The 12,578-nt window shown below is 36.6% G+C and overlaps 1 protein-coding gene across 1 annotated transcript; it reads left to right on the forward strand.

Annotated features, from left to right (window-relative positions):
* The first annotated feature begins 4,903 nt into the window (after positions 1-4,903).
* On the forward strand, positions 4,904-12,213 carry LOC121875573 (zinc finger protein 300-like). The gene is made up of 2 exons (XM_042380163.1): positions 4,904-4,969; positions 8,849-12,213. Exon 2 carries the CDS (start codon positions 8,941-8,943, stop codon positions 10,126-10,128), a length of 1,188 nt encoding a protein of 395 aa, XP_042236097.1. The 5' UTR covers positions 4,904-4,969; positions 8,849-8,940; the 3' UTR covers positions 10,129-12,213.
* Positions 12,214-12,578: the final 365 nt, after the last annotated feature.

Genomic DNA, 12,578 nt, shown 5'->3' on the forward strand with positions numbered 1-12,578 from the left:
TGTCTTTATATCTAATCAAAGACCTACTCGCATCGTTAACAATGTCCTTGGAGTTATTTCATCCCACGAGATATAATGAAATATCTTCAACCTTTTCTAAATACCTTCGAATCGCTGTTCTCTGAGCCAGTCCTTTTAAATGCCATTACGAGAACATCATTACAACAAACAATTTAAAACTCGTACGGTGTACAGTATGAGTATTATTATAACCCCTACTAGTTTAATTCATGTATCTTTATTTCTTTGGCACACAAAAAAATCATATAAATGCCACTTCTTTGAGTTTATAACCATTTTGATGGATATTGAATAATAATAATAATAATAATAAAATTATAATGATAATAATTCAGTAAAACTGTCATGCATGTTTACAATTAGAAATGCATATAGAAATAAAAAGGTAAAAATAAACTACTGCATATAGTTACTGTATATACCCTATATTTCAGTATGAATATAGACAACGTAAAGAATTGGGAGTAGTTTATGTTGGCAGTGGGAGTACAATAATTGCACTTTATCCTCTTAGTCGTCTGTACCTGCGGCAGTGTTGATCAAGTTCTGTAAATGTCTGGATGAGCAAAAGCTTCCCAGTGACTGGAAAATGGTTTATGTGAGAACTATGACCATGACCACGGCCCATTTTTTTCAATATTCAACTTTCAATATTAAAAAAAAAAAAAAAATGGCCGCTTTGGATCGTTGTGCCGTGGGGGAAGAGGAGGGGAGTGTGGGGAAGGACGACCTCCTTGCCACGCTGTTAAGGCAGCTGGGGCAGTTGAGGAGTGAGGTTGACACTCTAAAGGGGGAAAATGAAGCCCTCAGGACGGAACTCCTTCAGGTAGGTGTCCTGCCTAGCAGGACACCTGCGAAGGAGGAGCAGGCGTGGAGAGTGGTTGTCTCCAAGGGGACTAGGGTCAGGCTTAGGAAAGCTGACCAGGGTGTGGAGTGCAGTAACCCTTACCAGGTGCTGCAGGAAGCTGGAGAGGAAGAGAAGAGGCAGGACGGTATGGATCAAGGAGAGGAAAGGGCAGTTGTACAAACCCTGCCCACAGGTAAGGTCGTGGTAGTTGGTGACAGCCAGGTGAGGTTTATGGATAGGGCTTTTTGTGCGAGAGATAGGAAACGTAGGACTAGGGTATGTTTTCCTGGGGCTGGGATAGGGCATGTAGCCGAGAGGTTAGACAGAGTTTTGTCAGGGGAGGGTACCAATCCAGTAGTGTGTCTTAGTGTGGGAGGAAACGACATAGGTAAGGTTAGGAGTGAGGAACTTTTCAAGAGGTATAGGGAGGCGCTGGGGAAGATTAGAGATAGGGGAGGGATCCCGATAGTATGTGGTGTCTTGCCTAGAAGAGGGGTTGGTCGTGAATGGCTGTCCAGGGCAATTGCTATTAATTGCCGACTGGAAAAACATTGTGCAAACAATGGTTGGGCATTCATTGATGACTGGCAACGATTTTATGGCAACGACTACCTGTACTGTCGCGACGGAGTACACTTGTCTCGTGAGGGGGTAAAGACGTTGTCTGCATCCCTGGAGCGTGAAATTGTCACTCCGAAGGGGGGGTTTCGCCAGTAGAGAGGGGTCGGGGAAAATGGGAGTCAAAAAACAAGCAGGTCCTGGGAAGTAGTGAAACAGAAGTAGATAATGCTGAAAATATAGTTAGTCATAATAACAAACATCAAAGTAATAAATGTAAAACAGATAGAAACGGAAGAAATATATTGAGTGTTTATTATACTAATAGTAGAAGCCTGTGTAACAAAATGGACCAGCTCAGGGCCATTGTTAGTAAAGAGAACATAGATATAATTGCAATAACGGAAACATGGATAAATTCAAACAGCAAGCATTTTTTAGCAGAATTTCATATTCCAGGATATAACCTATTTAAATTTGACAGAGTAGGAAGGAGAGGTGGCGGTGTAGCAGTGTATATCAGGGTGTCATTAAAAAGCTGCAATAAATCAAACATTAAAACAAATAGCGACAATGAAAGTATTTGGGTAGAGATTGGTGAGGGCAGTGAATCCGTAGTCATTGGTGTTATATATAGACCACCTAATTTGAGTAGGAACGATGGTAAATTGCTATGGGAGGAAATAAAGAAGGCATCTGATAGAAACAATGTATGTATTCTAGGCGATTTCAACTTTTCAGGCATAGATTGGAAAAATCAACTTAGCGATAATGAATCTGAAGATTTTCTAGAAGTAGTACAAGATAGTTTTTTATATCAATTCATAAACTCGCCCACTAGAGGAAATAATATCCTCGATTTAGTTCTCAGTAATAATGAAAATCTAGTAAAAGATGTTGGGATTGGAGACGAACTAGGAAACAGTGATCATAAAGCCATATATTTTAACATAATATGGGATGGCAGGAAGAAGGAAAATTCGGCCTTGATCCCGGATTTTAGGAAGGCTAATTACGGTAGCTTAAGGAGAGACCTAAGGGATGACCCTATGGTCAAAAGATTAATCCCCCCCACACCTCCGGAAACTGTCAACTTAGGACGGGATAACCCCGAATTTAATTTAGCAGCTACTTATGAACAATTTATTGCGACAATCAATAATGCCCAAAATAAACACATCCCTAAAAGAAAATTCAGATCGATACGGAACCAACCAAAATGGATGAATAATAGACTCTTAGATCTTCTAGGGAAAAAGAAAGGAGTATATAGAAAAGTTAAGAAAGGCGAAAATCACTTACTTGGTTACTATCAGAACCTAACAAGACAGGTATAAACAGAAATTAGGAAAGCAAAGAGAAATTATGAAATCAAGGTAGCAAACGAATCGAAATATACCCCCCAAAGCTTTTTATCAACTGTATAAATCAAAGGTTAGAGATACAATAGGTCCCCTTAAAACTACGACAGGAGAAATGACTGATGATGAGTTAGAAATGTGTAGTACGTTAAATAGTCATTTTCGCTCCGTATTCACAAATGAAAACCTAGCACAGTTTCCAGAAGTTCATAAGGTATATAACGACAGTATAGAAAATATGTTGATGAATATCAATATTACTGTTGTGATCAGCAAAGTAATTAACAAACTGAAGCCTCATAAATCGCCTGGTCGGGCGGGTATATGCTAGAATATTAAAAGATGTAGAGATGAGTTGAGTAATCCATTAGCGGATTTTTATTTAATAAGTCATTGAATCCGAGACTGGTGCAGAAGCTTGGAAACTTGCCAAATGTAGTTCCGATTTTCAAAGGGTGATAAATCAATAGCATCAAATTACCGTCATTAGTCTCGTCAATCATAGGCAAGTTGCTAGAGTCAGTGTGCTACAAATCAGAAGCCTTGGAAACATTCAACTTAATTCATTCTTCTCATACGGGTTCACCCAGGGGCGTTCTTGTCTCTAAATTTGCTTAGCTTTAGTATTTGACGGTGAATAATGATAAGTCATGCTGTTCTAATTTATTGAATTTCAGTAAAGCATTCGATAGAGTCCTCATGAGAGATTGATAAGGAAGGTAGAAGCATACGTGGAATAGGTGGATCAGTATTAAAATGGATTAGGTCATGGTTAACTGGTAGAAACATAAATGGATTTAAGTCAGACTGGGGTGCGGTCAAAAGCGGAGTTCCCCAGGGATCTGTATTAGGCCCTCTGCTGTTTGTTATATTCATTAATGATCTTGATTTAGGTATAACTAGTAGGATTAGTAAATTTGCAGATGATACCAAAATGGGGAGAGTGATAAATTCAGACAGTGACTTTGAACACCTTCAAAGAGATCTAGATACCTTACATGAGTGGTCAGTAGACTGGCAAATGAATTTTAATGCTGATAAATGCAAGGTGCTACAGATAGGGAAGACGAATACAAACGTTAAGTATAAACTAGGTAACACGGAAATAGAAAACTCAGATTGTGAAAAAGATCTAGGTGTATTTGTTGGCAACGACTTGAAACCTAGAAAACAATGTATTAGCGTTCGCAACAAGGCAAACAGGATTCTTGGGTTCATATCTAGGAGTGTGAGTAACAGAACTGCTGACGTTATCTTGAAACTTTACCTAGCATTAGTGGCAAGGGCCACACACATAGATTTATGCGGTTCAGTTCTGGTGTCCTTATTATAGAATGGACATAGATTCTTTGGAGAGGAGTACAAGAAAGAATGACAAAAATGATCCATAATATTAGAAACCTTCCATATGAAGAAAGACTGAAAAAGCTTGGAAGCATTCATTAGAGGCGTAGAGTTAGGGAGATATGATAGAGGTGTACAAGTGGGTAAAGTGGGATTAACAAAGGGTAAAATGGAAGATGTTCTGAAGCTCCAGTAATAACGAAATAACTAGAACAAATGGCTTTAAATTAGATAAATTCCGATTCAGAAAAGGTTATGAGCAAGCACTGGTTTGGTAATGGAAGTTGTGGATATGTGGAATAGGCTGCCGAAGGTGCTATAGTAGGATCGGGGACGCTAGGGAGCTTCAAGACGAAGTTGGATAGGCACATGGAAGTGCTGGGATGGGTGTGAAAAGGATCTGCCCTGTATGGGCCAGTCGGCCTCCTGCAGTATCCCACTTTCTTATGTTCTTATGTTCTTATGAGTCAAAGCGTAAAAAAATGTCGTAGCTCAAGTTATGATCAACTCTTAAATGCTTTTGACCATCCAGCTCCTGAACAATAAAGTTCATAACAAAGTAAGTAAGAGCAACCCATCCACCCGAACGACTATTAACTAAGACTGGCGAAATTATGATTTAAAACATTCTTAGAAAGGTTTTCCCATACTCAGGCACTGCACCTTTGTTTCTATCTTTAAGTGTACTGCTGTTTATGAATATATGAATGAGTCAGTCAAAATTTTTAGGCAATTAACTTGACCGAGAAACAAAATATTAATAGACCCGTAACTCACCACAACACAGTTCACAATCCGAATGTTTACTCCTGATCTGTCGCCTTCATGTCTCATCACGGTGATTAACGGCTAAATTTACATCGATTTTACAATTTCCATGTTTTCAAAGATACTTAGAATTAGTAGGGACATAGGAGAGGATTAATGGATTAGTATTAATTTAGATTTAAATGGTTTTACCTGTTTTGACGTGACATCGCTAAACGCCCATTGAGCGTTGAGAACTACCTTGTTTGATTATCAATTGATTTTGTACCACTTTATACTAGTGAATGAAAAATATTTGTCCATAATTATCTTCAGAGAAATATTCATAGCTGTAAGGTTGACAATTTTTCTAGTAAGACTATGACTGAACAGTTTACAATGAAGCACTAAAGACGTTACACATAAGGCTGCACATGGAATTGAACCTTAAATAAGGATATTAGTAATACTTTATGCTAATACTCTTGACATCAGACTCGGAGGAACGAGCCACTTTCAGGAAATTTTCTATAGAAACTTTTTCTTACAATATGAATATAAAGAAATTGGTGGAGGAATAGCAACTTTCCTATTTATGGTTTTCCAATGTCTTCACCCTCAGCACATTTCTCCATCAAGGAATCTGCCATTTCTTGTTTGTTATGTGTGCGCCAGTAGACAAGTGACGTTTAATGGACATCTATAAACACAACGAAAACCAGCAATTTTATAGGAGTTAACTTCTATAAAGAAACTTTCTGAAGTTGCTAGTTATCTGCACCCGTGTCCTGAGTACTATATTACCCACCCAAGAAACAAATGTTATAAATTCAGAATCCTGAAAACTGCTAATTTAGTGGTGTTCGTGTTAAACAGTATTACCAAAATGAGTTTATGGTCACTTGATTCATGGAAAATTGTCTTCTCAAGTCAACCTAAGAAAAGCTCAGAAGTCTAGTTATACTGTATGTGTTTTGCAACACTTATTATTGGCATACAGTGTTGCAAGGGCAAATTAGATACTGTGCAAAGATGAAGGGGACAGCTACCATTTTGTGTCATAATATTCTATGATGTGATCATTTTATTTATGAAGATCAGTAGTGAGGTCTGTTTCCATTATGGCAACTGAAGTAGCTATTGTATACTTCTTTTACAACAGACAAATTTAATCAATAAATCTCAACCTAACCTTATGTAATTTTAGTAGAATGCATTCTACGACCACTGGGTCAAGTTAGTTAAGTAGGTTGATTAGATTAGGCAAATAGAAAGGAAAATCCAAATGTGAAGGCTCTCTTATGATAGGATTATTGAATACCCCACAAATTGGTTAAAATTTATTGCAATACTGAGATTCATAATTATATACTATACTGTGCTGTACTGGGATCTTAGAGTAGGTTTGGTCTCATTTAAATAAAGTTACATTGTGTTGATTCAACTCAGTATCTCTTGTCAATGGTTTAGCCTTCTAGTCTCCACCAAAATTACAGATGAGTTGGAATTGCATTTTCTGTATTACAGTATAAGAACCATATCAGTGAAGATCTCTTAAAAAATATAAATAGATTAGAAGCTGGTTACAGCTACACACTACAGTATTTTAACTTCCATTGAAACAAGTGGTGTAACCCCCAGTGTACAATAAATTATACCTTTGAGTAAGATTTCTTTAAGGACAATGATGTAATCCCTTCATTATAAAAGCTTAATCCTTTTTTATAAGATGTCTTAACATTTTGAATACAACTAAGCCACCATAATCAAGGGGTTCAAGTTGAACAGACCTTCAGGAACTGGCAACATTTACAAGAGTTTTTATAAAATAACAGCATTTTCAAATTACAATTTTAATGTACAGTACTCCTTCTGATTATTAAACTCGTCCATAATCTTAGGAAGTTTTATGAAAATCTGTGAACTGCTTCAAGAACTAGCAATAGCTACTAAACAGTTATACAAAGGATGAGCCACAAATGCAGATGCAGTGGCATCCACATTCCATACCTTTCCATCATTCAAGTACTGTACACAGTGCAGTACTGTATGATAAAGAAGCTTTCCCTTAAAAATCCACTCATCTAAAATGAGTAGGCTAGGTTAGGTTAGCATGTAGGATACTTATGAGAATAGACAAGTCATTGAAAATTTGAGAAAATGTTGAGTTAATTACTGTATGTACTGTATAGTATGGAAAAGGTAATGTGCCATAGAATTACCCACATAATTTATATAAAATGTTTAGAGTTTTGATGGGTTAGAACCTTATTAATCCTAACCTTTTAATGTCCCTTTTTTTTTTTTAGATTTTTTTTTTTGGTTAAAGTTGTTGAAGAACCCGGCCAATTTTACCTGCATATAGACACCAGTCTGACCCTCAAAGCACGTAAAAAATATATACATTATAGATAGTGTATTGGTGCCTGGTACTGTAATTGGACGGTGAAATATTTTATCTTCTAGAAAAGCATTAATTTTTTAAAGCAAAAGTTTTATATGTGCCCTTTTATTATTGTACTAAGTTTCCTGCCATTGCCAACTTTAATGTCACATTAGCAGTGCATGATACAGTACTACTGTAAACTGTTCATTTATACTGTAGCTATCTACAGTATCTCTTTTTTCCTTTACTAAATTTTCTTACAGGAGTAGAGATCACTGCTATTTGATTGTAAGTTCTGAACAAGTAATGGTATTTTTTTTTTTTACGGGATTAGCCCACCCGGCACAGGTCACTGACCCACATTGGGGCCTGGGGGGAGAAAATGTAGTAATAATAATAATAATAATAATAATAATAATAATAAATAATAGTCATAATAATTCATAATAAATAAAATTTATGATAAAACAAACAAAAATTAAATAATAAAATAATGATGATAATAATACAGTAACTGTAATAATAATAATAATATTAATAATAATAAAGAACTATAAATACAAAAATGAAAAAAAAGGTCAAAAGTGAGAAACGATATATGTATGTTGTGTTGTCAATGGTAAGAGAAACAATTGAGACCCTGCAATTGCATGTAAATGAAGCAGAAAGTCAGTCAGCAACCTGGGACTTGGTCACAATTTTCGTGATGCATTTAAATTAATTTAGAAAATGTTTAAACTTTTCCTTCAGCAGTATAGTTAAGAGTAATCTTGTTTTTGTTCAAAAGGATTGATATAGATATGACATGACCTATAATATTATCATTATAGATCTCTACACAATTTGTAAACAAGTGGTGCATCTGTAAATACTGATAGTATTGACTGTACAGTATTATACAGTGTAGATATTCAACGATGGTAAGAAAAAGCTTCTGATTATTTACCCAGTTTTAAAGTACAGTAATTAGGGATTTTCTAAATACAGTATAGATTTCAGAAAGGTGAATTTTGTATCATATTTGACAAGGATATGGTTGATTGATATAACTTGGTCCTTGTTTCTCACTACCAGCCACTTATTAGTTGATGGTGTGTTTGGCCATTTTTAATACCTCTTCATCCCTACACATCAGATCATCCCTTCACCAGCAATTTACTCCGTACACTTTAATCATCCTTTCAATTCATTACCCGAGACAGAAATCTTCATAAATATGGTAGGCCTCACCCATCTTCATTGTTGTGGAAGAATCATTGAAATGTGTTTTTGTTTATTAACTATTATTATTATTATTACAGAACCATTATTATTAATATTACTGTTATTATTCTGTATATAATTTGTTTTATTACAATGTAGGGTAGTTATATAGAAAAGATGTCTTGGCCCCCAGCATCCAACAGCTTGTAAGTTAGACCATCCATTTGACAGGATGTTAGGCCATTCAACGGTTGTTCTACCCTTGACAAGCACACCCAATTATGTATTTACAGTTTTATAGAGTACTGTACTGTACTGTATAATGCTATTTCTCTGGAGGTGAATTAAAGTGAAAATTTTAAATGGATTTTATCTTTTCAGAGTTGCTGATGACATGAGAACCCTTGGGAAATATTACAAGACCCCAAGTGAACACTAAAAGCATCAGAAAAGCTGGAGCACACACCATCTTAATGGCTCATGATATCCACCAAGGGACGATTGCTAGGGATGAATACATTTTGCCACAAGGAGTGTTACCTGATACGTTAGGCCGTGGGGCTGTGGAACGTGAAGCTGCCATGACTAACTGTAACTTGACGGCCATTACTCATGTAATCCAGAAAAGACCCTTTCAGTCTCCATTGGAGGTCAGAGACGTTAAGAAACCAAGATCTAAAGCTCTCCAATTTATTTGCTGCATGCCAGAGTGTGCAGAGAAGTTCAACAGCCGTGAGCACCTTGAAACTCACATGAAATTACATCTAGGTGTCAAACCATTCACCTGTGATGTGTGTGGCAAGGTTTGTCAAACAGAGAGCAAACTCAAAACTCACCAAGCATCTCATGCTAATGATGGATTCAAACCTAAATGTGATATTTGTGAAAGGAGCTTTTCGAGTCGCAGTGCATTAAACAAGCATAAAAAGATGTTACACAAGCCTAAACCCCACGTTTGTCTGCACTGCAACTCGGGATTTGAAGAACGCAAGTACATGGTCATCCACGCTAAAAGAGCCCATGATGTAGATCTGCCACTAGAGGTGAAAGAGTTACAGCCTCCCACTTCAGCAGTAAATTTTGAGGTGAATAACTTTAATTCAAGTACAAGTGCAAATGACTGCAAAAATTTCTTCAAAGGAAGTTTTTGTGAACCTATTACTGTAAACCTACAGACGCTGTCTGCTCCTCCAAATCAATCCTTTGATCCACCAAAAGAACATTCACAGTCTGACTCAACAATGTTGCAAAAGAAAACAGATATTTCTGGTGCTCCCGCTGTCTGTGTTCCGATTAATTGTGAACTTTGCACATCAACTTTTCCTTCTATGGCATACTTAGAGCAGCACATGGCAGTTCATTTAGGGGAGAAAACTTTCATTTGCCACAATTGTGGGATCAGTTTCTCAAATCGCCATGATCTGAGTAACCACATGAAGCTCCACACCTCGGACAGTGATAGCGCAAACTTTATAACAACAAACTTTAGCACTGGTAGCTTCAGTCAGTTTGTCCCTCTGCCTACACAACCTGGGCCTACGAGAGGCCCACAGATATTTGATAAATATATTTGTGTTGTTTGTAATGAACAGTTTTTAAATCTTGGGAGTCTTAAACGACACCAAGCAAAAGGACACAACACGGCTGTGTTGAGCATCTGATGTATGCTTTGTTATAATGCAATTTATATTATTGCTTATATATGTATTAATATAGTTTACAAAAGTAGTAATGCAGCTGTTGATTCTTAAAAAAGAATCTATACTGTAAATGAGATTACTATAATAATAAGTTCCTATTTGTGTATAATGGAGCAGCTACCTAGTTAATATTGCATGTACTGTAAGATATTATAAAAAAATTCAGATTGTTTACACGCAAATGCTTTCAGCTGAGTACATCAGTTTTAACGATGTGCAATGTTGCTTTGCTTTCCATTACTGTATGTATATCAGTGCCTGTTTATGTTAATTGATTCTACATGTGATATAAATATTTCACCTAGATATATGTGTGTGTGCTACGAGTTATTTTATAACCATTTTCCCAAAGTACTTTTACTTATACCATTGCAGATCAGTTAGGAATTGTATTATTTTTAAAAAACATAACCCCCTTTTTTTGATTTTGAAGTACCCTGTACAGAAATATTTTATTTTGTTGATATTTTTGCTCTATTTACTTTGAGTACCATTATATGAAAGGTTGAGCAACATACAGGTATCCCTTGTTTAGTATTAAATCACCTAACGTTAATTCGGGTTAGTGATTTTTTTTTTTAACTCCCTTTCTCACTTAACGTTAGGTCAAAATTTGGTTTTGTGATAGCTTGACTCACTGGGAGGTGGAAAAACTGGGGATGACATGGCCTGTGAGATGGCATGTTACCATTGTTGCATGTAATGAAACTATAAAAGTTGTGGAAAATCATTACAATACAGCACAGTACTCAAATGGCTAAGAAATACAGAATTTACAGAATAATAGTACTGTATAATATAAAACTATAAGATAAGATAATTGAAAAGCTTGGGTGTGTATGTGTGTGAAGTGAAAGTATGTGTGCAGCCAAGTTATTCAGAGAAATTAAGAACTAAACAGACTGTGAAGAGCAGCAGAAAGATCTCTCTTAGATTCAAAAGTGGTTGAAGAAATGGCTGCTAACATTCAATGACAAGAGTTGTAAGAGGATGCACCTCGGTCATACCAACAGTGAGGAGGTGTATCACATGTCCCAATGGGAGGAAGAAATAGCATTAATAGAGACCGAATGAGAAAAGGACCTGGGTGTGTGTGTGTGTTGACAACGAACTAAAGTTCTCGGGCCATTGTGAGAAGAAGGTAAATCAAGCAACTGAACTATTATAGTAGGTCTTATAAGGTCGTTCAGATATCAAGGAGGTCCGTTCCCTCGTCACGATCTTTGAGTGCAGTGCTTCCTCGTCTGGAGTACTGTCACCCCGTCTGGTCCCCAAAATATGTTAGATACTGTCAGTTAATTGAAAATGTCCAAAGGAGGGCCACCAGACTGGTGCCTGCACTTTGGCACCTCAGTTAACCAGAGATTAGAATGCCTGCCACTGCCTAGCTTATACTAAAGATGGGCAAGGAATGACCAAATTCAAGTTTGTACTTGAATTAGGGTACTACTCAGTTGAGTTCATACCTGGAGCTGGCAGACACCCACCCCATTAGAGTTCACAGCTCAAGGTTGAAGAACCTACAAATCTAGAAAACTGTGAGGGCAAACTTATTCGTAGTGAGAATCATAACCTTAGAACAATCTGTCAGAGTCATGGCACTGTGTGATCTCTTTCAAACCAGACTTGACCAACACTGGAGCTGGTACAGATACATTCAGGAATCAGTGCATGCCCAGTGCTTGCCAACAATGCATAACAGAGACGTGACCAACCAGCGAAGAGGATAAAAGTAAAAGTAAATTAAAAAACAATGTCATGCCTCAATAATTTCTTTCAATGATATATGCTAGATATGACAAAACAAGTGGCCTCTGCAGTTAATAGGTGATACAGGATATCCAGTTACACAAATCATTACCACAGAAAATTCACTTAGCTGTGTCACAGTGGAAAAGAACTACAGGTGCTCCAAGTAAATTAAGTGGCAATGGTATAGTATTTATATAATAGTCAAGCTTTAAATCATTACAGCAGCAAATTTAACTTCTTTTATTAATAGTAGATGGGGTGGCATCAAAAGCCATGAGGGACCAAATAAAAAGAAATACCAACAATTGTTTTGACTATCCTGATGACATTAAAAGAATTTACAAGCTAAAATAAAATGTATATTAATCATTTTAGATACTAATGGTAAGACCAAAGTTAGGGTATTCAATGACAACTCAGCATTGAAAATGTCAAAATGACATTTGTAATTGACATGGTCAATGAAAGATGTCTAAAGAACAAGCATATGTCAGGGACCAGACAGGGAAGCACTTCACTCTTGAAGATTGTTACGAGGGACGGGCCATTTAGATATCTGAATGACCTTCTTATAAGACCTAATAATTTAGTTGCCTAGGTACAGTGCCATACAGTACTTGGTGTACATAGACCATTTAGGCACAGTATATAGTTTTCTT

The sequence above is a fragment of the Homarus americanus genome, unplaced genomic scaffold, assembly GCF_018991925.1.
Source record: "Homarus americanus isolate GMGI-L3 unplaced genomic scaffold, GMGI_Hamer_2.0 scaffold28999, whole genome shotgun sequence".
Taxonomy (NCBI): Eukaryota; Metazoa; Arthropoda; class Malacostraca; order Decapoda; family Nephropidae; genus Homarus; species Homarus americanus.

Bases quoted from the DNA above. Each gene is read 5' to 3' on its own strand.
- LOC121875573 (XM_042380163.1), top strand. From the start codon at position 8,941: ATGGCTCATGATATCCACCAAGGGACGATTGCTAGGGATGAATACATT.